This window comes from Chiroxiphia lanceolata, chromosome 6, assembly GCF_009829145.1.
Source record: "Chiroxiphia lanceolata isolate bChiLan1 chromosome 6, bChiLan1.pri, whole genome shotgun sequence".
Taxonomy (NCBI): domain Eukaryota; kingdom Metazoa; phylum Chordata; class Aves; order Passeriformes; family Pipridae; genus Chiroxiphia; species Chiroxiphia lanceolata.
Genome location: NC_045642.1, coordinates 58,733,131 through 58,759,822, shown reverse-complemented (window position 1 = coordinate 58,759,822; position 26,692 = coordinate 58,733,131). Strand labels below are relative to the sequence as shown.

Sequence of the window (26,692 nt, the reverse complement as noted above, 5' to 3'; positions counted from 1 at the left end):
TGTAGCACCATGAGAATTAGACGCCACCCGATAAGAGCTTCTTTGGCTAAACTGTCCCCCTTATCACTGTCCCGCCAGAGGTCATATCCCACAGCTTGCCACTTCTCGATATCAGTGTCCTCGGCAAGCTTATAGCTTTTGTGGTCAAGCCATCTGGCAAGCGCTTTAGCTGATCGTTTGTCTAGCGGATGGCCATGCTCTATAAGAAAATCTTTCAAGCGCCGATATACAAATTTTTGAGAGGTCGAGAGAGTGAGTCCCATGGTGCAGGTCCCCACTCCAGTCTCGGATGGAAAATCCTCTCTTTCAGTGTCCAATCGGGGTATGGGTGATGGGGTAGGGCGCAGGGAATGTCCCCAGCAGCTCACCTTGTGCGGTGCGTTGACCCGCGCAGCTTCTACAAGCCCGCAGCCATCCGTTCTGCTGGAGAGGACCGGCGGGGACGAGCGCCTTCCCCGGCGTCGCCTGAACCAGAGTGCAGGCACAGGAGTTCTCTCAGTATGAGAGCCCTCAACTGTGCTCCACGTCTGGGAGCCACTCGCCTCGGTCCGCAGGGATAGGGGAAATTGGGACCGAGCACTGCAGTTAGGGTTCGGACACAGTTGAGGTCTCGTGATGCAATGCCAGTTTATTCAAGGGAAACAAGGGTTTAAAAAACCGCGGTTTGAGGGGTGGACGCTAAGCAAGAGATTGACAGCTTAGGGAAAGACGTGGTAGGGGGACAGGGGAGAGATGGGTGGAACTCTCGAATATCAGAGAGGGTTGACTAATTGTAGCTCTCTCTGCACTGTGATAGTTACAGCTTATCAGTAACAGAGGCATGGGAAGACAGGGGAGAAGAAGAGATAAGCAGCTTTCAAAGGGGAAGCCTGAGGGAGAAATAGGGACAATATGGGGATACAGCAGGATCTATAAATTTTTACAATAAACTGGGGTGTACAAGGGTTCATAAGCACACAACAGCAAACTGGGGAAAAACTGCCAGTCTGCTGGGTGGATTATTCAGTGAGTAAAAAGTCCATTCAGACTCCATTAATGCTTTTCCAGGCCACATATCTCTCCCATTCTGTCTTTTCATCCATCACACACACTAACGTCCTTATAACCCTCAAATGCCTGGTAGCTAATTGCACTGAGAAACATATAAAACCTTTCAATGTTTTTCTAGGACAAATCATCAGAAAAGAGTCTGAGACTAAGAGTACTCTGGAAGTCTCATATAAAGAAGACTGCAGATCGATAGTACTGATTAATTTCTCATTGTAGGGAATTAATCTGGCAGCTTGCTCTGCAGATAGTGAGGGAGGCAGGGACATTGGGTCAATGAGTTGACCACTGAATATTAGCAGAGAGAGACTCTGGTAACCCTGACTGAGCTTTGAGGCAAATGGTCATGTTAATAATGAAGTAAAGCCATGATTTTAATTTCTATTCAGTGAAGAAGAGGTATAAAACTTACTATTGCAAAGCATTACTAAAGGTCCTAAAACACAGTATGTGAAAAGAATAAACAGCTTCTATTTCAATAATAATATTTAGTCCTTTCCTTATTTAAATATATCAAAGTTCCTTTGCAGTCAAAGACATAATGAACGTAAAAAGGTGTAATACAAATTATTCTCCTATTCTCTGTACTGTAACAGTCTGAGGTGAGAAGGGGCTACTGCAACCATCTACACTAACCTCTTGCATTAACAATTTTCACATCAATCCCAGAATACCTGGCAAAATTATAGCCTAGAAGGCCTTGATTTAATGTTTTCAAATGATATAGAGTAGTTGTTCCAGGGGAAAGCTACTCTTTCTTTCAAAACATATTGTTTCTGAACTGATTCCTTTTTTAGTTTTCAGCCAACAGCCAGAGAATCTTATCATCTTGTTCAGATAAAAGACCTGCAATCATCAGGAATCTCTCCCACATGCAGGTGTTTACAGAAAATGATCAGGTCATTTCTCAATCTCATCCTAAGAAAAACAAGAGAGGTAGATGATGCTTTTTGTGCCTAACACTATGAAGTACAGTATCTTTTCAGAAACTTCCCCCTGCATGAGGCTTTCTCACTTACAACCACCTTCCCAGAGCTACAAGATAATTATTTTTTTATTTGATTTAACACAGAGTAAGTCAATTTGGGTTAATGATATTTTTCTGTAACAAAATGTTGTACAGAACACATTAAAATATGCTGCATAAGTGTTTTTTATTATAAAAATTAATAATATACACATTTGACAAGACATATTCTCCATAAACCATCATTTGCATTAGTAGTAATGTCTTGTCTGAGTCACTGTTGACCATATTCTGTAGCACATTTCCATAATTTTATTAGGGACAGATGTCAATTTCACAAACTTCTATTTTCCTGAGTCATTTCATTTACCATTAGAAATATGGGCTCACCTTAGGTTTTCAGCAAAAAACAAAGATTACTTTGGAAAGTGATTGTTCCATCTCGGCCCTACTTCTGGATCAAACAGAAAGTTTGTCTTTATTATAATAAAACAGAAACAAGACATCTTTCTTCATCTCAATAGTAACTTAATGAAAAATTCTGCTTTCTTTTGTGCCATGATTGATGATTATTAACATTTTTATCTACTCTTGCGCCTAAACGATGGTTATAAGTTTTTCACGTCCCTTTAATACTTTCAGAGAAGTGAATGGTTTTAACTTAACAAGGTCACGAGCTACAAATTCTCAAACACTGCTCTTAAGAAAAATGTCTGTGTTCATACGTGACTGATTACTGAATTTTATCTTCTAAGCTTCCAAACTGCAGGAAAAATTGGTTAAACTATTGCAGAAGTTGTTCCTGTAAGATTCTGAGATGTTCCAGGCCCCTTTGTCTTTTGGAATGCAAAGTAATTGAGTCCCTCAAGAATAAAAGCCACTTGGCTGCAAAGCAGCATACTATTTCCTCACAGATACAGACTTATATACAGAGTATTAAAAGTGAGCACTCAAAGAATTGCTCTTTTTATAGACACACTGTAATATGAAGAGATGGAAAAAATTCCATTGCACAGAAAAAGCCCACCTCAAAAAGCATAATTCAGAAATTTTCTGGTATCATGATAAAGTGATTCTCCTAATGGCATATCATTGTATGTAGACACATGAAGACAGCACTTATCAACTAGTACAGCACTAAATGAGTAATGATCCAAGACTTAGCCAGGAACAAATACTCTTAATTTGAGTTTTCTTGCCTGCTACACAGGCAATGAGAACAGAGAGTGAAAAAGACGAAAACTAAAAGAAATATTTAATATTAAAAGACACGGTAAGATATTGTTGACTACCAGAGATAAATGTAGATATATGTAGGGGAAAAAAGAGAGCAAAGATAGAGAATTGCAACATTCAGCTACATGTTTAGTGTACGCTGAAGGGCTCCATGAGCTCCAGCCTGTCTCAGCAGCACTTCTTTTAGTGTTTACAAATACCAATGTCATGAATGCAGAAGGAGTCTCACAGATGCCACCAACTTCTCTATTCCTTGTACTATTCAAAGGGGCTGTTGGTGACACAGATTACAGTAAGTAGTAATTTTCATGCTTCCAAAGAGAACACATAATGAGATACAGGATCACACAGAGGCATTTGGAAGCTAATGATAAATAGGCCAAAGACCCTAAGATCAGAAAATGAGCACTTCAAATTCAGACAAATATTCACTTGAAAATGATCCCTTATTGACAAGAATTAGACATTCTTACTGTGAAATGCTCTTACTGAGATCTCAGCATTTTTAAGGCAGCACGCAGCTAAAAAGATACAAACCAGCAGCAACATGATTGTCCCTGAGTCCATATGGTGTCAAAATGCACATGTATGGGTGTAAAAAAGAAATTTAGTTGAAGGGAAAGGATACCCTATAATGCTTAGTCATTTTTTTCACTGTAAAGGAAATGCCTCAAACACATTATGTTAATAGAACCAAAGTTCAGCTGGGACATTTGTTCTACCCTGTGTGTTCTTTCAGCAGCGCAGCAAAAACCACCAAGACAAATTTCTTAAGAGAATATTTCCTTAGAGATTTGAAGACCTTTCTCAGTGAAACCTGCAGTTTATAAGGCAGGCAGAATATTAAGGTCACTGACAGCAATGCTTTAGTAACTGATGGGTTTGGAGCTCACGACTTGGAGCGGGAAGTCTGCTGGGACCAGATGCTTGTGCTGCTACAGAAGTTGCTCTGTAATAAATCTGTAGCCACAGACTCTGCAGTCATCTTTCCCATATGCATCCAAGCAGCGTGAAAGAACAGAGCCTGCTATGTATCAGTGCAAAATCAGAGGAGAAGTCTGAATTCTACCCAGAGGAAAATCTTTGCTGGCTGTATAAACTGTGACTCCACCAGAAAAGGAGCAAGGCTCCGTGTCACACACGAGCAGCACATGTATCCACAAAGACCTGAACTACTACAAAGCCGAGAGAGGAGAAAGTAAAGCACAGAATAACATCTATCATTTTCCCTCTCTGCACAGAAAACAAAACCTCCTCAAAGCCAGTATAAGACAATTGCTGAGCTCTGCCATCACAAGCTGGCACCCAGCTGGCACAGACCCCAACATGACACCCAATACAGAGAGTGAACACCACTATCATCTCTAGAGCACCCCATGGTATATGTAAAATGCTGATGGTGAGTGAACAGCTTGTGGGTGCTGCTAGAGATCGGGAAAGCAACCAGCTCTGGAAGACCCACAGGGAATTGGCACAAAAGGTCTCACTGTCTTTTCAGTTCAAGCTCTGTCAGGGGGTGGGAATTAAATTTCCGAGGAGGTTCCATCTGATTTTTTAACTCCCTCATCCGTTTCCTCAGCATGGTCAGGCAGTTTAAGATAAGCCCCTAGAACAGCTCAAAGAACTCTACAGGGAGCAGAGATTATAAAAAAAAGTCAAAAGCAAATGAATCAAAACAAAAACTGTACAGATTAAGAGCATGTCCAAACAATATCTTTTAGGATGGGTTTACAGGTTTAAGTATTTGTTAAAAAGCCTTCCCCAGCTGGATAACACTACAGGATGGCTTAGCAGATATTATAGAATCTGTTAAGACTTGTTAACAAAAAGGGCAGAGGCCAGTGAATCACGAACATTATCTACTGTCAATCCTCTTTCAGCACACAGGATTGTCACTTTCTGGGGGTTGCAGGTAGGGAACATGTTGGTTGATACTCAAGCAAAGAGCTTAGACAGTCTTTGTGCTGTAATAACAAGGACTGTTTCCTAAATGAATAACTGTAACAAATATCAGAGATACTAAGAATGTCAGCTTTGAAAATACATATAATAAACTCCTACAACTTCTTACCCATTCGAGACCACAGATAGCTCTTTTTATTTTGTGGAGAAAGGCCACTCTGGGTTTTCAGACATATTCAGCAGCCACAATCAAGGTCAGTTCTTTCCAAAAAAAACCCCACAATACTCACTAGGCACCTGACCAAGTTACTCAGATTTTTAGAAAGATTTGGCTCATTTGAATGTTGAATTCTTTTTCAGGCCTGGCCAAAAGTGTTACATTCAGCACTGGATGGAGGCCAAAGAGGCAAAGGTAAGAAAACAGCAGATTGGCAAATCACAGAGCATTTTCCTGTAATAATCAGGTAATTTTGTAAGTAACTCGGAGGTGATATAGGGAGCTGAGCAGTAATTAACCCTGCATGCTTTAGGGTAATCTTTAATACATCACTGAATATCTTGGCACTAAGAACTGAATTTCAGCAGCAACGGTGCATTCTGTTTTAATTGCAATAGAATCCAAGGTCGTTTAGATTTAAATGCTCAGAAATCACGATTTGAAAATTATGTCTAAGTTGAGTTTGGCTTGTTTTCTTACTAATAATAAATGAGCTGAACCAGTGATTCAAATGGATAGATTTGGTGGTGTAGTAACAAAATTAAGTGGGTTTTTTTAGCTGAGTAACACGAATAAGAGACATTAAGAAAATTACAAGAAATTGGCTGTGGAGTCCATTAAATTCCATTTTGTCAACACAGAAAGAAGCTGGCTAGGGGTTTGAAAATCAGGGGAAGATGAGAGGTATCACTATGCCTCTTTTAAGGAATCAAGTGGTTCACCAGCAAAGGGGCTGTTGGCTTGTCTAATGCACTGAAAAGTGTGGCACACTAGTCACATCCACTGATGATCCAAGGTAGTAGACCCCAGGTTGCCTAGGGGTTCTACTTTTAGAGGTTTTAGTGTTTTCAGTTTTGCTGTAATATCTGTACCAAGCAAAATTATTGCAGGGCCTTCTAATGGGGCAAAGGATAGCAGACCACAGGGAAATCTGTCATTAAAAATCGACTTTATAGATAAAAGAAGAAAAAGAAACATCAGAAAGAATATGGCAGACATCAAAGGATTTCTCAAGTCACAACAGTTTTTGGAGCAACAGCTTCTGGCACAAAGGTCACCCTTGGAAGAAGGAAATCGATCAGTGGATTATTTTATTTTGAGCTCCTTCTGGAAGTGGCTCCATTTTAAAACATCCATCATTATGTAAAGACATTCAAGGAAATGAAGAATGAAAAGAGATCTGGAGAAGACTTTCCCCAAGATGTTGTCTCCGGAATAGACAGCCCCTTGTCTGCTCCATCCCTTTGGTGGCAGTGCTCAGAAAAATGCCTGACCTATCCACTCAGGTACTTATTCCCCCAGGAAATAAGCTTGTGAGCTGTTCCATATCCCTGGCATTTTCTCAAGCATGACAGGTTCACAGCTCATTCTGTATCAGTCCCAAGACAGTACATCCAAGATATACATCCAAGAGTCAAGAGATAATTGTGGATAGTCTTTCCTGGCTCTGCAGAGTGCGTACAGGAGGTAAATAATCCATGCTATCCACGAAGGGGAAACATAAAGCCCCACCAGTGCACAGGCCCCACTCACGGACCTGTGGGAAGGAGAGGGAGACCTTGACCGTCTCTCCTGCATCCCGCTCTCCAAAGAACCGTGGATTCACACTGTACCTGGTCCTAGCTCAGCTCTGTGAGGTGAGGGACGACTTCTTGTTCACCTCGTCCCGATCTGCAAGGAACGACCAACAACCTCGCCTCTACAACGAAACAAAAACACTTGTCCAAACGATTTTTACCTTCCCTTTGCAGCAGGGAATTGTATGCAGCTGTTACAGCTAATTTTGTAGGAGTTCTCTTTGGCCATGAGTCTTGGAAGCCTTCTACCCTGGTCTTCCATGAGGAAATCCAGCCAGCAGTTACAGACACCTCTATGTGATGTGTAGGAATGGCAGCCTGATTCCTCTACGTGTCTCAGGGTATCACTAATTATTTCTACGGCTCTTGAAGATCTTATTAACAGCAAACATGAATAAATTGCATTGTCCTTGTGTAAATTAACTTTTAATGAAGGCACAACCTGTATCTATTTACCTTAAACCCATCTCTCCTGTATGAAAGCTTAGGGGGCCAGCAGTGAATAGTTTTAATACTGTGTAATTTTCTCATGATTTCCATTTCAGTCAGTGCAATGTGAAATTGGCTCTCATTATCCCAATTGCCATTGATGTTCAGGTTGAAACTAAATAAGATGCCTTTTTTCTCTTTCAACCTATGGCTTTTCTGAAGGAAACTACTGTTAAAACATGATAGACATTTATTTAATTGCTTTCTGAACAAATTCTAAGCCATCCAACAACACAGAGGTCAAGAAGAGAAAATCTTTGGGTTTTACTGACATTTCAGAGCAGCATCATTAGATAAGACCTTGAAACACCTACATGTTAGTTAATGGTTGTTCTGTTTTCATGGATAATGACCTATTTCTTACAGAAGAGCTAATATCTATAAATTTCTCATTTGCTGCCTGGAGATTTTAATAAAAACTAAGAGATTAGAATTCAGTGTGTTTCATATATCAAATTACTACTGTAAAGATTTTATTTAGCTGCTTGTAAATGGTCATATACAGACCATTTTTTAACTCTCACAAAAAGAACCCCAAAAAAAACAGGTTCTGATGGATGAGAGATATTGTTTAGAGTTTAAAGGCTTCTCAGGTTTGTCATGTTTTTAGCCCTGCTCATTATTAGATGAATAACGCTGAAATCTGTATCATTAAACATAAAAAAAAAATAAAATAAATTCCATCTTGTTTGAGCCACTGTTACATCAGGACATGAGTCCATGTGCATGTATTACATATATCATCCCAGCTGTCAAGAGGAGGGCTCTCATGCTTAAGTGATTTAAGATTATGGATCAGAGGTCACTTGCTTCCCCTTAAGTTATAATAATAAATATGCTAATGCTTTTAGTGTCATTGTTAATTCCTTGTTTGTGAACACTCAGAGACAGGCTGAGGTGCTCTGGTTTGAAGGTAGGATTTGAAGATGAGCTATTCCCAAGGAGACTGGGGAATCCAAAATTCTGAGCTTAAAGCACCGTCACTTCAGTGTGGGAGATGAAGTCCTCTCCCACATGCAAGGAAAAGAGACTGTGGCTTTAAGGCAAAGTTCTGTTTTGGACATCTTGCTACACAAGCAGCAAAGGCTACATTTTCATTTTACTTCCTCCATGCTGACTTCCACTTTGCCTTGAGTTCCCACGTTTTAGCCAAGAGTTTGTTTGGGACTACACACTGAGTGTGTCATTCAAGGATAAATATTTGAGATCTGAGGCAACAAAACAACACATGTGAAGTGGTAGTAATTCCAATCAACCTACTAACCTATGTTTTAATTTCAAGTATATGTATTTAAAATCTTTAGTTATCAAAGAAACACATGCACGTGTGTTTACTTTTAGTCCATCAATACTAGGATGGTTCAACACCATAGGAACCTACTGTAACACTCATTCTTCCTTCTTGTGCTTTTCATTTGGGTTTCAAAACAAAGCCATTTCAACATCCTGACTGAATGAATGAAATGTATTATAAATTTGTAGCAAATGATGTCACAAAACACATTCCAAAGTGACAATGTAGATATATTTGGAACAATTTAGGATGTAATCGTGTATGTTAGGTTGAAAAACACCCTTGGATGATGGAAACTGTCTGAGCTGTCTGATGGAAAATGAAAAGTTGAAATTCCTCACTAATTATCATGTGTCATGAGCACACATGTTTTGTAAGATAGTAAGAAGCTTAATGAAAAGTTCATAAAAATTAGGGAGAATGGGAAATTGTGTGAGGCAAATATATCCAGACAACAGACTGGTCAGAATGTCACTACTGGAGCTTTGAAAACCAGACTGGTAGAAACCCCTGAGGTCAGGTCCAGGCTGTCAGACAAAGCAGTGCAGAAAAACAATTCAAAACCTGGGACAATAACCCCCTCTTCCAACCTAGGTTGGAGCACTATCTGGATTTAGCAGCTCAGCTGCAGGTGCAGTGTAGTCCCATTAGCCCCACTAATTTTCTACAGTAATAAATCTGAACTGACACTGGGTACCTTGAAGTTCCCTGTAGTGTATTCACAGCCACTTGCCTGCTCTAGGTTTGGTACAGACATTCAATTTAAATGCAGGGGATCTTATGGCAGGGCTTGAAGGTGTAATGAAGGAACTAAGGCAAGAGAAACAATCCACCCTAGATGACTAATCTCTGGGACTGTACCACTGTTTCTATGATTTTTCAGCTGGGATTTACAACATTTCCTCATTTGTTTTGGTGAAGCACATCATAACACCTTCCTGAGTGGAGATAAATGTAGGAAGGCTGGCTACGTCACAGCTTTCCAACCTTCTGCTAAAGTTAAAGCTTTCTCCTGCATCAGGAAGCAAAATGCCTGATTCCTACACTCCTTACAGACCCTGTGATGTTCTTTGCAGGCACTACAGGCCACGGGTGCTGTTGCTTTTGTGGACTTGCAGACTGTAAGAGACACAAAACATCAAAATGTTCAAACCAGTGCTCAAGTTCTTACATTTATCTTGTCTCTGCTCTTCTGTAACATGGGTTTTTCTGGGAAGCTCAATTAGCTGCAACTACTGATGTCCAGATGCAGAGGTTCCTGAAATCCTTCCACTGTTTAAAATAGGGTTTGGATCCAGGCCTATGTTTAGGCAAGTCTTCACCAAGGAAAAACTGTTAAAATCCTAAGTCACAGATTTTACAGGCATATTAATTATCTAGCTAAGCAGCCACTCTATCTTACAGACCAGAGAACACTGCTTACCATGAATCGAAAATTAGGGCTCTAACTGCATTTTTATAATCTATAAAACCGGACATGCGGAAACTATAGAACTAAATTTCAGTAATTAAAGCATAGGTTCTCCTAATTAACTGCAAAGCATCATTAAAATGTAATGAAACTGTAGTGGGGTAACACAGGACTCTGGCTCAACTGCAAGGAGATAAATGCAAATGAAAATTGAATTTTCATGAGGTTTGACTTTTACACAATAGGATTGAATGCATTTACAGTATTTGCAATATGAAAGCTCACTCAACACTGTATGAATCAGGACTGGGAAGTTAGGGTATTAGTGTATAAGAAGTTAACATACTAAAGAACGTGGAATACTGAAGCACAAGAATCAAAGAAATAAAAATCTTTGTTACTTAAAGCGGTTGTATTTACGACAGTAAACTGCATTTCACAGCAGATGATTAATAACAGAACTGCTGCTGCATCAGCATGATGTAAGACTAAATTTTTTAGTGTAGACACTTCATCTTGGCCTCCCTGAACAATCTGCATCACATCTCATATTGCCCAATAGATTCAACTGAGGAAAGAACTTCAAAGCTGCATAAGCACTAGATATTTCAAGATATTAATCTGTCATGATGCTTCCTTACCCTCCCTTGGAAACTTTTTAGTTCTTGGGAGGGAAATCATGGTTACTGAAGCTTGACTGCCTAATTTAAGCTGATGTGTATCAGGTCCACAGAAGCCACAGGAGCATCGCTGATCTCCACGGACCAAAAATCTAGACCTAAAGCTGTTCTATCTTACCTACATTCAAGGCACTGCAGGTGGAACCCCTCCCATCTGACTTCAGCTCTCTGAAATATTCAAGGCCAGGCAGATTGACTGCACATATCATGCAGAAAGAGAGGCCTTGAGAACAAGTCATGAGGTCTGTCCTGGCAAACGATAAATCACTCTCAGAAGATGACCTTCTGCTTTAATCAGCTTTTGAAGAAACCTAAACGACCAGTCCTTTCTGAGGGCTGAAGTCCTGTAGGACTTCTACCCTGCATGGATACCAACAGTATCACATTTTCTGTATCTCCCTACGAAAGGCCTGAAGTGCTAGCCCAGAGATTCTAGCTCAAGGAGATCAATCTCTACTGCCATTAAATCCTACACTAATTATGCTGATGGATATGTCGATGTCCTGGGCATCAGCAAAAGGTCCAAGCCAATCAAACTCATTTAATTGCAATCCACAGATGCCAGCATTTCTCAGGATAATACCAGTGTAGTTTAGACACCAAATCATGTTCTCAGACTAATCTGAAGACTAATTTCCCATTGATTTCAATAGTTAAGTACATTGACATTGTTTAAATATTTAGACAAACTAAGACTGGAAAGCAGCAAACATTTACCATAATGAAAAATAAAGGCATATTTTCAAAACAGTTCATTTTTAAAACAACCAGCTTTTGTTCCAAACACAAACATAATAAAGTAGTAGCATGCAGTTAAGGATTTGTTAGTAAGTTATATGCTGTTATACAGTTCTCTTTTTAAGAAAGCACACAATGGACATAAACTCTTGCTATCTAAATTGTTACCTCAGGTACTCATACCTTTTCTGTGTCAATTCCTTTAGACATGGACCAAGTTGAGACAATATAATCCATGACTCTTTCACTAAGGCCTTTGGGGACTTGATATAATTTTAGGAAATCCCTCACATTGTTCAGCATCTCATGGTATCGGTTGGTGTTGGCATACATTTGCTGGAAAATGGTGGTGACGTTTCCAAAAATAGTTGCATAAAGAAGAGCTGGAAAAAAACCCAAAAAGTAATTGAAAATTAATATTCATGCTCTAGCCAATGCTAATCATAATTCAAGGATAATGTCAGAGAATTTTACGTTTGGTTACAAATTACTGCAAATACATAGATGTCAACTGAAAATTTCTATTTATGCACACATTCTCACATACATACATGCACAGAGTTATTTAATGAATTTACCCATACAGTGTGCATTCATTTACAAATACAGTCATATCATACAGATAATGTCCACACATGGAGTTATTTTAAAAAGTGCATTTTAACTCTATACTAATCCAAACTAATTTTCAAATGTAGCTTTAGCCTGACAGTAAACTTTGAAAGCACTATCCAAGGAACCATGTTGATCTCCTTTCAGATTGGCTCAGCTACCACATGCTATGAGTAGAGAATGGCCTCAATCCCAAAGATGGAATGAAATGGAGAAGAAAGGAACCCGTGAAGCCTGGCAAGGAGATAATGATACAAATGGGTCTCGTGTCAAAGGCCAAGAAGTTCACAAGAAAGATTCAGAGTGGCATTTCACAGTCTAATATTCCAGCCAGTCCCAGCAGATGACTTGGCTGTGTGATGCCAACTCCAGATGCCAGTCACTAATGATTCCAAAGAGAGAAAAACTAGACCAGTGAACAATAGAAAGTCCCACTGTTGAAGGCTAGGGCAGGAGGAGGACATGGTAGACTAGGATGTACTACCTGAAACCTACTCCTAGAGTCACCTTCTCTTCTGGTTTGATTCTTCCCTTTCCAAACACGACAATGTTTCTACAAGTCTCAGTCAGTTGAGTTTTGCAGCACCAAAAAAATCACAGGCCACATTTGAGAAGATCACATGTTTAAAGGAAGCCTTTCCAACTGAAAAGTCACCAACTTCAGTATACTATTACAAATGTGATACAGTGAGCTCTAACTGATGGAGAGCAGTTAAATTCTAAAGCCTAAATTTGGCAAAGTGTTTAAGCCAAAACTTAAAAGCACACCTTTACTAGCGCTGCCTTGAATAATGGTGGACTGAAAGATGCTCCTAAAGTCAAGCAAGTTTTAGGTGCCTTATTGAGTCCCAACAAAATTACTCCTGCAAGCAAGCCCAAGATTACATTCTTACATCAGACATTATGGATTATGCAGAAAAGAGAAATATTCTGATATAATACCAATGTGCTGTACTACCTCTACTCCTTACATTATCGAATACACAGAAATGTGTCTGTCATTTTTAATAATCTTTGCTCAGAGGTACTTTATCAGCTACACATTTCCATATTGTCATTTTCTGAAAAACAACTGCAGCCTACAAGTGGCAAGAAATAACCCAGTGTGAAAGGAAAAAATGCCTTTTATGGCTCAGTGCATAATGTCTTCCCTCTACCCAACCCATTTCTACCTCATTCCTGAAAACTCACTTTGTTTCACAGTAATTTACTGTTGTTCATCACTCCTATTTGAGAGGTGGCATTTTCAAAGAAACATGGTGCTTTCCTAAAACCTTTCTAATAGAAAAATTGAACTTCCACTTCACACGGTGCTTTTTACATGTCCAGGTAAAAATCAGATGCTGAAGTTCATCACAAATACAAGATCATATGAAACAAGGTCACACAATGTATAGTAAAAATGAACATGAGGCTTCAGTTTTAGAAAACACAGCAGATTAATAAATGTGATGTTCAGAAATAAAGCTTGTTGTAAGGGTAGGTTTTTTCCTTGTTTTACTGATTGCTGTGAACTACTGAAAGGTTTTCTCTATCTCTATATCCATTCAGATATATATCAACACTCAGAGTACAAGCATATGGATAATAAAAAAGCCTAGATGGATGAATGCCACCTGACTTTTTTTTTTTTCTTCAGTTTTCTCTGTTCTTTTGGACTTTTGCAGTAGGACAAACTTGATGAAGTGTCACTTCTCCTAAGTGCAACATCCCTCATCCTTCTGAAGAACAGCTGCTGATTTATCATGCACTCATCTCATCAGGTATGTGAGGGCGCAATAGCTCGCCTTGTCTCTGATGTTAGATGCTTCTGCAAATGGCTATGACTATAAATCTAGAGAGAAGCCCTAATTGCCCCCAAAATGCTGTCTTTCTGCTTGAGTAGAATTTATGCAAGCCTGCAATGACAGCGAGACTGCATATACATATATAATGCCTGCAACCCAACTGGCCATGAAAATATGATAGCAGTGCCATGTAAGGCTGGGAAAAAACTCTGACACCTGCCAGGTTGGAAACAGCTAAGAATGCTGTGCTGAAAACAGCTTGTCTGAAGCAACTGGCGCCTATTACCTCCTCTTGGCAGAGATGATCTGTAGAAAATATACAGCCAGAAGAGAAATTTCAGTTCTATGTCTCCTAATACAGAGTCCTGGAAAGTTGTACTTGGAAAAATGCACGTTTCTTCAAGAAATTAAGGATAGAATAAATCACTGGACCAAGCCTGCAAAATCCCTGTAAGCATTACCCAGCAGTACCTCACCAAGCCAGAACCCACAAGCCTACAGGCTGTAGGGTCTGCACAGACAAACATTATCCCTCTGTTGGGAACCAAAGCCTTCCTTTGCCTTCTATTGGATGTGGTAAAGACACATGGTTGAGTCCATCCAAATCCTTCACTTGTCTCAGAGTTTAATCCATGTGGGGCCTCTGGAAAACATTTAAAGGGAACCTGCTTAGATCTTCACAGCTTTGAAGCTGCGCCTCAAAGACTCTCCTCACTCGTGCTGCTTCCCTATGCCTACGCTGGTAGCAGCTGAGGATGGTTTGCAGGTTTTTGGGGGAGAGAAGATTTTTCATGATTTGGCATTGAAAATCCACCTCTCTCTGTAAATCTGCTCCCCATCCCTGTTCTCCATATGATAACTAGAAAAGAAGGTCATGTATAGAAAACTAGTACTTATTGTTCTGCAGATCTTGGTATGCAACAAACCGAGTTGGTGCCGATAAGGAAATAATAAATATATCAAAAAAGTATTTTATATTGCATTTTTTACACCTCTTTTAACACTCTTCGACAGCAAAAAGGTCTTCTGCTTGGGAGGGTCTAGTGAGAAGAGGTTAGTCTGCCTTAAAAATACAAGTTACCTGCTTCTGCTCTTTCCCAGTCAGCTTTAGGCTGGGATAATTACATTGGCTGCAAATATGACAGAGATGGGACAGAACAGGACAGTGATCTGGATCAGCTCCTTAGCTGGCAGAGATGTCTCTGCTCAGGGAGCATGTTGGATTCCCTATGGACAGATACACGAGCATTTAATCCTGCTGTTACCTTCAAAGGTTTAAGGCTCTCCATCAATGACCCTTCCTGCCTGTAATTAGCAAATAAAGATTTCTCAGAGGATCCCTATTTAATGTCGAAGTGACAAGTGTAAGTCTTGCACCTCACTTTAAAACAACAAAGGCACAGAAGTGCTACCAAAGGCATTTCACTTTCGCTGTATTTTAATTATTTTTGGCAGGTGGAATTGGCAGCAAAGATCATTTGCAGAAGGTTCTGAAAGAAAATAAAATACTGTGCCTCTCTTGACAGTAAAAGTATTTAAACAATCTCTAAAGAAATCTCTAAAGGTATTGATATAATTTAATAGTTTTATTGTAGTCTCCCAGTTTACAATAAACAGGAGAGATGAGGTTGAAGGTGAAATTACCCAATTTCATGAAATGACTACTTAGGTCAAACTGCATTTATTTACCTTCTCTTTAATGACCTACATTTCTCTGAACATTTCCTATTATGTTCCTACTGTCATGCAATGCTCATTTACTTAAAAGTTCTATGTGTGTAAATCTGAAACAGTCTTCACTAGATTTTATAGAGATCAATTTGATGTAATGATGCAGAAATATTTTTTTCACGGTCCTAAAGGTGAGGTAAATGGTCCAACTGTTATTTTAGTTTCTATTTTTACCCTTCAGTGTGGAAAATCTCTCCAAAATTACATGCAAGGACATAAGTACTATATATTTTTACATATAAAATGTGTGTTACTATATTTGTACTAACATAAAACATTTCTGAATGATTTAGCAATAGTGTTACATAAATCTTTTAGCCTATTTAAAAATATGGAACTTTCTGAAAAAAATGACTCAGAGTTACCTAAATCATCCCAAAGCATCTCAAATCTCTTATTATCCTGACTGTATGCTAAATATGTCCAGATAGGAACATCTGCCTCAAGGAATTGAAGGCTTGATTGAGAGACCTAATTTTCCTTATGATTTGCTCTATGCTAGACTACTATTAATCCAAGCATATACAATGTTCCTCTAAACTTCAATTCTAAGGCTGAAGACTAGTGAGGGGCTATCAGTCTCTTCTCACAAGTTTCAAGCAATACTTGATACAGGACAAGTGGAAATGGCCTCAAGTTGTGCCAGGGGAGGTTTAAATTGGACATTAGAAAAAAAATTTTTCAATGAAGGGGTTGTCAAGCCCTGGAACAGGCTGTCCAGGACAGTGGTGGAGTCACCATCCCTGGAGAGATTTAAAAGACATGTAGATGTGGCACCTGGAGACATGGTTTAGTGTGGGTTTGGCAGTGTTGGGTTAATGGTTGGACTCATTCACCTTAAAGGTCTTTTCCAAATTAAATGATTCTATGAGGACTTGATCCTGGAAAAATAGATATTTTCATTTTTGCATGTTGAAGCTAGCCATAGGCTCTCCTTCAGTTAATTTCTGGATTTAGTTATTCCTGTAAGATTTTTACATTAATATTATTAAAGTTCTGTCATCCAGGAGAGATTTGATACAAACTCCAGTACGCACTTACTAAATATAATAAGAGAGAAGCCCAGTACCCAAATACCTGATTTATTATTTTAAAAGCGGAGCAGTTTTCTGTTATTTCTTTCCACCTCACCTTAACACATCTGACCAGACTGCAAAACGTTCTGCAGTCACAATTCTGTGCAACACCAGTCAGCACAGTGCAGTGCCCGCCTCCCGAGCTGAACAGCCTCACTGAGATGATGCAGCAGCAACGAGCTGCCACTTTCTCAACAGAAACAGCTTCCCTCAAATCCACGAACATGTTTCAACGAAGTGTACTACTTCGAACAAAACTATTCCTCTAAGGCCCCTCCCTCATCACTGTTTTATGGCACTTCCTTGATGCCAGCCCCAGCCTCCCGCCTCTGCCCTGCAGAGACGCTCCTATGTGCCAGCTGTGCAAGTGAAAGCACCAACACAATCCCATGATTTTACAGGTCTTCAGAAGGCCAGCCTGGATTCTGAATCCTTGGCCCCAACAAAATATCTTACTGTTAAAATACCCTCCTCCATCCCAGCAATGCTGACACCAGTTTTACACTAATGTCCTAAAATACAATTACTCCTCATTTACAGAGAGGATATACCAACACCAGAGTACACCAGCTTTCAAATTTTACTTCCAAAAGCATTCAAAGCATAAAAAGAAACTTTCCTCCAGTTACTCCTGTAGCCATATTATTATCCCATGCCACACCATCCAATATATTTATCCTTCCATATGCCCCAACAATGCATTGTTACACTCACTTTGCAGAGGAGAAGCTAATGGGCAAAGCAAAGAGCTTCAGTTCTGAACTTCTCAACAAAGTCATCCAACTGCTGAAATCAGGGGGGGAAGTTGCACACAATTGTCTGGGCAAATTCCCATCATGTCCAGTCTGATTCCATCACCATCTCGGCCTATAGGCTTGACATACAGTGCCTGCATCCAGATGTGTGTCCTGCATTGCCTCCAAAGGGAGGTGGGGACCACCCCTACATTCCTACATCCCACACTGCAGCCATGTAAGATGCACAGTTCCTCCATGGCTACAGCTGACACCCATTTTCCTGACTCAACATCTTCCTGATACTATAGAAATGCAAACTCTAAATTATGAAGATAATGATAATAAAAGATAGGTCTGACATTTGTTTGACAAGAACAAAATAATTATGCAAATAAGATGATTATCAGTAGTAAACTGTAAGAACACACAGTCACTGTTCTTCCCTTTATAGGGGACACTGCACAGAAGAGTGGAACAGCTGCTTTGGAGGCAGTTAGACATTTGGCATACTTTATGCATAAATTCTTATTAAAATGAGGGCTTTCAACCACACTTGTACAGTCACTAATTTTTAAATGGTGAAACTGGGAGCTTTTCTTTTTCATGAGCATACTCAGCTAATGGAAAATACTTACTTTTGAGCTCCAGTGCCTTGCCACTGTGCAGGTATGATGAGCTGACTAGCTGTATTTTTGCACAGAGTTGCAATCCAACACTGGTTGAAATGGTATTGCAAAACATGGTTTTAAATCAAGCCTACCATTGCCCATAGCTATCAATCTGTTTGACTTCTAGTCCTGTAGCAGTGATGGGCAAGAGTGGAAGTTGGCTAAGGTTATTCAGCAGCATAGACAACAAAATTACTTATTTCAACCACCTGAGCATGAGGGGCTAAGGGCTCCTGGGTCTGATGCTAAACAGCTTCAAATCAAAGTTCACACACACTGTCCTCAACAACCCCTTCCACAGCCACCTCACATTATTAGATTACTTTGTTCCTTTTCCTGAGAAACAGTGCTAGCCATCAGAAATACAGCCCTGCACAGGTTCAGGAGGTTCCTGTTGGAATTTGCATTTAATTTTCTTCTTTTTCGTTCCACTGGAAAGCTTTACATGTCTTGGGACTGCTAGGGTCTGCTTCTTCCTCATCACATTAGTCAGGAGTGTTAAGAATCATATGGGAAGGCACAGCCTAAAAAATAGTGGCAATTACACCACAACAGGCAGCAAGAGAAACAGCGGTAACCTGTGTTAACAGAGTGGTAAAAACATCACTTTGCTGAAAAATCCATATCTTCCAGTGTAGAGGTCCTAATTCTGGAAACTTTTTCCCTAAGAGCTCTGAAGTAAGAGGCTGGTTAGGGCTTCTTTTACATATTTCATACTCAGTGGAAGTTGGGTCTTGTGGGTCACAGCTTTTGGTGGCGACAGTTGGGGGTGGAATATTTAAGTTTCCTTTTATAAGAACAGTATGACACAAACACAGATAAGAATTGACCAGTGAAATGAGCGAAACCATTTCTTATACTAATGCTTCATCATTCCTGTTTCTTCAGAAACCCATCACCCCCTTGCTGAATGGCACATCCAGCATTTCACACACTGCACAAAGTCCTGTTAGTTAAAACACAACCACTTCCCTAAAGGAATTACAGTGGGTGCAGAGGAAAAGTAGAGAGGCAGAAGTTGACCAAAATTCATGAGAATTATGTTCACCATGAATGCCAGCCACGCCTCTAGCACACTTTGTTCCACTGTTCCTTATCATACTCTCCATTGTAGCACACTTTGCTCGATCGTTCCTCATCATTTTCTCCATTTTGAATATTATCTTTATCACTGCCTCATTTCCATGCAAATCTCTCCAGTATTTTGGAAAAAGCTGAATTGTGTCTGTCAAACAGTCATCCACCTATCACATAAATCTTCCATTTCTCTGTCAAAGAAATATTCCCAGAGTGTTGCCCTTACCCTTATTACTGTCCAGAGCTGAGCGCTGGGATCAAAACCATCCCATGTGCCTTCCTCACTGTGCCTCACTGTGTCAAAACTGTCACCAGTAACAAGCACAGGATACAAAGGATCTCCAGCACTACTGAATGAAGTACAGGAACCAAAGGGATCATCTCCAGAAGAAAAGTTCTCCGAGCAAAGTTGGCAGCTGCCAGTGTCACTGTGTGAAACAACCTGACAGCTTGTTGCTGGATTTTATTTTTTGCCTTTAATACTTTTAAAGGAATTTTTTTAGTAGGACATCGAGTTCTTGTCACATTAAGATGAACCCAAGACAGCAATATTGCTGGAGGCAGGATGCCAGTACATCACTTGCACACTGAGGAACACCACCTAAATTGCCTGTCTTGTTAAAATATAATGGGAAATTTGTAAACACACCCTCAGAATACTAGACTGTACTAAAAGATGTTTCTAGCTCCCTGCTCCTAGGTTCTTTTTTCTGTGTATGCCTGTGTAAAAGTTTGTGCTGTATAAATCTACATGTTGGTGTGGTTTATATGCTCACAAATATGCACATATATATATACATATACATGTACATACACACAGTTACATCTGTATGTCAGTGCAAAGGTGAACATACAATATCAGTGGGCTTAGACTTTCTGCTGCTAATTTTCCTTTCAGTCTTCTAATTTGCTCATTCTTCCTACTTCTTTAAAATCTAACTTTGCTTGTTCATTTAATTAAACGTTCAGCTTTATCTTGGCACAAATTATAAGAATGGATTTGGGACAATAGAGCAAATGATTCCAGCTATAAAACACAAGCCATGCATAGTCCTGAGAGATGTGGTAAACACACCTGTTACCATAACACTGCATATCTGCATCTGTCTTAAAATATTAATGAGACAGAGAACAGGTAAAGCAGTGTTGCTTTTATTCAGTAGAACTCACCCTGAACTCTGTGTGAGGATAGGTTTTTGTGAGTAATTACAGAGTATTTTTAGGAACAAAATAAAGTACTTAACTGTTAATATTAAAAGCCTCGAATTTGGAGATGATGTTTCCATCCTATTATTTTCAGAATAACTCTGCTTCATAAAATGACCACAAAACTGCTTCACTGAATGATAACGTTTCTTAGTCACCTATGTCATCTATAGAAGCATTTTCCCTCTAATTCTGCATCCTGCAAATTCAGCATCTCTAGACAGCGCTTAGCAAACTTTTGTATCCAAAATTTTCTATGTGATGCTGACAGACTATCTCCAATTAAATTTCCCTTCCCTGACATGTTTGTACTAAAACCAAGGGGGGGGGGGAAAAAAAAGAGTTCCAAAAAAGTTGAAACAATTCACCTCCAGGTTTTATAAAACTAAAATAATCCATAGCAAAACATTTTCCCTCCAGTCTTTTGATTTTAAACATTAGAAACCTGAAAAATGGAAGAAAATCACATTTTTATGCAAAAAAAAAGTCTTAACAGCCTAAGAAAATGTAGAACATTCATTATCTTCACACATATACTCAAATCTATATTATAATGAAATATTTTCCACAAAACCAAGCCATGAGTTCCTAGCACACTGCCAGCAATAAGGGCCAATCCGAACTCTTTTTTGCTCAAATTATTAGCACCAGATTTCCATTTTATCAGTACATTTGTGCACATGACTGGTGTGAAGCCTGCTCCCCACTCCCACTAATGGTCACACTTGGGCAGAGCTCAGGGCTGGACCTCAGCACCTCTCATCTCTTGCTGGAAAAATGCTGGGTTTGTCTAAAAAAAAGTCACACTAACATTTTCAGACTTTCAAGGTGAATTAGCTTTACTCTGCTTTGATTATCCACTTTGGGAACCTGTCCTTCATCGCAGTATTGATTTAGCTGTGGCAGATGCTGAGCTGTCACGGAGCCTGACAGCTTCTTCAGAGCATCCTCGGTGGTTGTCTTGTAAAACAGTCAATAGCAAAGTGAAACCTAACTGTGAAAACAAGCACGTTTCCCACTTTTATACTCTATTAAATCGTGTGTCCTACTCTGTACTGCATCCTTCTGGAAGGGGGGGAAAAAACTGGCCTCTCAGTTTGGCATTCAGCATTACCAATTAACCTTTTATGTATTAAAACCACACCCACCTCCCAGCCTGACACATTGGTGTGACCACGTTTGTTACAAGTCTGTGGCTCTGCAGTCACTCGCTGCCACCATGAAGCCACTTCTTACCAGTGGAGAAGAGTCATTGGGGAAGATGCTTGTGTGAACATGATTAGGAGAGGGTTTCATTGCCTACGCAGTGTTGATTTGGATTTCGGTATATTTGGGTAGTTTTTATGGCACTACAGAGAACATCTACGGTCCTAGGAAGACACTTTGCGTGTTCACCTCTGCAAGTGCCACAAACCATCCTGATGAACAGCAATGGCATGGCAAAATGGCAGGAAACACCCCAAAAATACGTTTGCATTGTCTATTAAAGGATCGCAAAGCCAGATAGTTACATTACTATATTCAAATATAGAACTGGACATCAGCACTCCAAAGGCTACAAACAGATTTGTTTTCTGATTAAATGAGCTATCTAAATACTATATCACACACATTACCTCCATCTCTTTTCACCAGTCCCACAGCTCTCCACCATTTCCTTTTTCATAATATCAAAATTAAAGAACATTCCTGGAAACATTACTAGCCATTGATGTTGTCCTGGCACAAGGGGTTAGAGAATATTTAAGAGAACAACAAAAGATTGCATATACTGTCAAACTAAAACAAACAAAAAACCCCTGGCTTTTCCTTCTGGCCTCAGTGCATGTACTGCTGAACTCTCCATGACTATGCGAGACTGGAAAAGTATCTTTATTTCCTGGCAGCAGCTCCTGGAGCTCTCCTCCTCCCTGTCCAACTCCTTCTGATCAGCACTTGTTTCTATCTGATTACCTCTCTGTTTTCTTGCTCACTATTCCAGGAAGGAGATGCTGGAATTAGATTTGCTGCATTTCCATTCCTACATTAACACTAATTTCACTGAAGTCAATGAAATTACACTGACGTCTGGAGAGTATCTGAGGAGAATAATTGAGTGTATTTTATCACTTTCCTTAGGCTTTTTCTTTCTTTCTTTCTTTTTTTTTTTTTTTGGTGGCTGTTTCGTAGCATTTTTAAATGTCCTGTTTCACTACAATCCGTTTATTCTGCTCTTGGATGCTGCAATGAAGTTACTCTCTCTGGGACGACGGTGTTCTTGCTGTAAAGCTCCAGACACCATCTGGAAGATGCCCAGGATACATATGGCCACAGAGATGTGTACACTGGTAAGTGTGACACACAGCATCACACTAATTGCCCACTTAGCCAAAATCCAGCCTCTGACTGCAGCCCCTTCCTGATACTTAGGATAAGAGCTCAAGGAAGAGGGTGCACAGTGCATCCCTGCCCTGGGATACTCCTTTCAGATTTCCATGAACCCAGAGCCCAGGGAACTTCTAAACTGCCCACTGCATCCACACCATGGTACGGAATAGCCACCATCTCCACCAAGAATATCTAACACCTTTCCACAAACCCATTTCTGTTTTTCTTTTCTCACCAAAACAGCATGTGACAAAGGATTCTGTCGTTCTATTCTGCAAGGCTGGCTACCCAAGCCTTTACATTGGCCACCCCCAGCTCCCCTTTCCAGAAAGAGAGTAATTGCTCCTCTCCACCTCCTTTGCACCACTCTTGATTTTTCTAAGCTATCCCCCACAGGGTTTTCTCAGTTGCCATTCCATGCCTCGTTCTTGTCACCTTTTAGACACCCTTTTTAATCTTACAACATCTTGTTGCAGAACAGCACAGTGTGGTGCAACAACATTAATTTCAATTACCTGCCCAGGAATCCTATTTCCCTTCTATTTACTGGTACTGAATATTACACTGATATTTTCAAGGAACTATCAGCAGTAACAGTCAGCTGTCAGGAAATAAAGACACTTTCCAGTCTCAGGGGTAACTGCGAATTTAGAAACCATTATTGTATAGGTATAGATAGCTAATTTTTGCCTACGTGTATTCATTTGCATGTACTGACACTGAATTTCATCATTCCTTTTCACAATCACTTTTGTGGTGGGATTGCTATACCGAGCCAGAAACCCTAATTTCAGGATTCAGCAGAAAGATGAGCTGCAGCACAAAGGACTTTTTTCCGAAGCTTCTCCTAAGCTACATTTTCTCCTAAGGTGTATTTAGATACAACTATGAGGTAAAAAGAAGTCTATGTAAAACTAAATTGCTTCTTAAATTTTTTAGGTTTATGCTAGTATCACAGCTTAGGTCCTGAAAATTGGGAAGATTTTATCATCTTTCTACTACAAGTGGGACTGACTATTTCCCAGAGCAGGACAAAGCTGTTCTTGGATGTTATCCAGGAGTGACTAAGCCAACCCTAAAAGTCCAGTGAAAATAAACGAGAGATTTGACAGAATAAAGTTATCAAGATGTGACACAACAGTTATAACAGTTATGGGATGTCTCTTGAACATTAACTCTTTAGCAGCAAATGAATGTCCAAAATACACATTCAACCCTCCAGCCTGGCAGCCCCAGTGCCACCAACACATGTGTCATTAACATACCAGCAAGATCAGCTACAAAAGTAAGAGGTTAATTTAAGTGACCTCGATGCCTTTGATGTATTTGTTTGCATTCCAACAGCTGAGGGAATGACTGCAGGGTCTCTCCTCCCACTTATTTTGCCAATACATGAAGCATCCTCACTTGCTTTTCAGCTGTTGCAAGGCACTAATAGCTGGGCGTGTATACCATTAATGTCCTTTGTTAGGGACAATGACATCTGAAATTACAGACAGAATAGGCACTGCACGTGGAATGGGGAGTTTGACAGTATATTCACGTTTTTTAGTCCCTCTGCGTTAATGATATAAACCAGTGAGCGCCTCTGATACCTGCAGGTATCATTCACAGACCACTTCTGTAAGTAAGAAACTACTGTTAGCCTTGCAGGAGGAAGTCTTAAAACCCAATGAAAATTATATTCAACAACCCATTTATGAGCACATCTCTTCAGGCCTTCCAGCCTGCCTCTCCCCAAGCCTCTGCAGCATGGTACATTAATTTTATACTGAACTATTAATTGTAGTTGACTTTGCAAAGCTCTTTTCTTTAAATTTTTTATTCAGTTTTGCAAACCTAATCCCAAAGGAGTTCATTTTATTCCCCACAGTTGTTTGATCAAATTGCAAATATTTCCTTTAATCTTTTTAGGCATACATTTATTATCTACAGCACAGAGACTCTTCATCTCCTCTACTGATGGTTTGGGAGAAACAATTTTTCACATATTTCTCATTTTATGCAAGTGCTTATTCCTGCAAGTACATATTAGTAAGCATAACATTAAAACACATTTACCTAACCTAAATAAAAACACTTTGAACCAAATTTGCAAGCTAACCTACTTTAGTTCTTAATGATATTAATTTGGAGTCATTTTTCCCAGAGGTTGTGATCTATAATTCACTGAGGTCAACAGAAAGTAGCTGCTGATGTTAGTGAGTTTTAGGGTTGGCAATAAACAGGTATGAGTATCTTTTCCTTTGAGAAGCTGTAGGAGAAATTTCCCAAAGACAAGGAAAAAGGCCTTTGGGGACACAATTTTAATTTTCTTCATGCCTACTCATAGTAAGAATTAGTAATAATAATAATAATCGTCACCTCACAGTCACTTCATAATTCACATTAATATATACATTTTACAAAGAAAGGTAAATTATTCAATTCCGTTCCATACTTAATAATTTGTGTCAGTTGTCCCTGTTCTATTTTTTATTAGAAAATTGAAAATGAAATATTTTATAAAATTGAGACATGTACTGTTTTTTAAAATTATTATTCCCTATTCTGTTATTTAGCTGCTTTTAATTTAGTGAAATAGGAAAAACTTTAGCAAAAAAAAAGCAACACTTTAATCTGAATCTTAGTCAGAATCTTTAGCTGTAGAAAATCTTCTAAAGTGAAAGTAGAAGTCAAGAGTCTTATTTTTTTTACTATGTTCTACTTTTCCACCATCAAAGTGAAGTTTTTAAAATCAGAATAAGGTTTTCTCTTATTTTTAAAACCTTTTCAGCAGAAAACCAAGGGAAGGATTTTTCTCCAGTTTCTTTGTAGTGCAAAAAAATCTGAAAAGCATAGTAAGAGAATGAGTAAGAAAGGACTATTAGTTATCTTGAAAACAGGGGCATATTTGTTGGGATATAAAAAAAAAATCTTGTGTATATTAATTATTTTTTTCAAAATATGAAATTTAGAATAAGAATAAATTTTCAACAAAAATAAGGATTTTCCCAAATACTTTCTATTTTATCTGAATAAGTTTCCACTACAATTTTTTTCCCTATCTCATTAGTTCTCTCCATTTCTTCCTCCTCTCCATGTCTCCTTTCAGCCTCTGTTGAAGTCTTCCAGAAGTGATATAGCGTATTTTTTATTTTGTTTAGTAGCTTAGCTGCCTCCCACCTGACATGACTCTAAGCTGTTTTTCTTCATTTTACTCGATGTTGTTCCTAATTATTTAACCTAATTGATAAGATGCCTCCTCTGAGTAGAGCTGGTTGCCATGACACTCTAAGAAATTACTCCATATTTCTCCATTCCTGGATCTTGTTGAAGAATTTACACAGAACATCTTGCCTTCACCAACTCCCTAGCTTCGCACATATCCATAAAAAAATAATCAATGATCTAATCCTTGCAGGCAGGTTTCACTGGAATAATAGGGATAAACTTTTTTTTCCCTAAAGTTTTCTTCTGCTGCTGTCCAAGATTTCACAGCTTTATACAATCACAGAATCATTTAGGTGGTAGAAGACCTTTGAGATCAGTGACCATTAACCCAGCACTGCCAAGCCCACATCTACACGTCTTTTAAAATCCCTCCAGGGATGGTGATTCCACCACTGCTCTGGGCAGCCTATTCCAATGCTTGACAATCACTTCTGTGAAGAACTTGTTCCTAATATCCAACCTAAACCTCCCCTGCTGCAACCTGGGGCCATTTTCTTTTGTCCTACTGCTGGTTGCCTGGAAGAAGAGACTGATCCCCACCCGGCTACAACCTCCTTTCAGGCAGTTATAGAGAGTGAGGAGGTCTCCCCTGGGCCTCCTCTTCTCCAGGCTAAAACACCCCCAGCTCCCTCAGCTGCTCCTTGTAAGACTTTTGCTCCA

The 26,692-nt window shown here is 39.4% G+C and overlaps 1 protein-coding gene across 1 annotated transcript in view; it reads right to left on the bottom strand.

The window, feature by feature from the left end:
* Positions 1-26,692, bottom strand: part of KCNH5 (potassium voltage-gated channel subfamily H member 5) — a 175,761-nt gene that overhangs the window by 61,726 nt on the left and 87,343 nt on the right. The window contains exon 8 of the mRNA XM_032691257.1: positions 11,742-11,941. Coding sequence (XP_032547148.1) covers positions 11,742-11,941 — 200 coding nt within the window. The remainder of the gene's footprint in view (positions 1-11,741; positions 11,942-26,692) is intronic.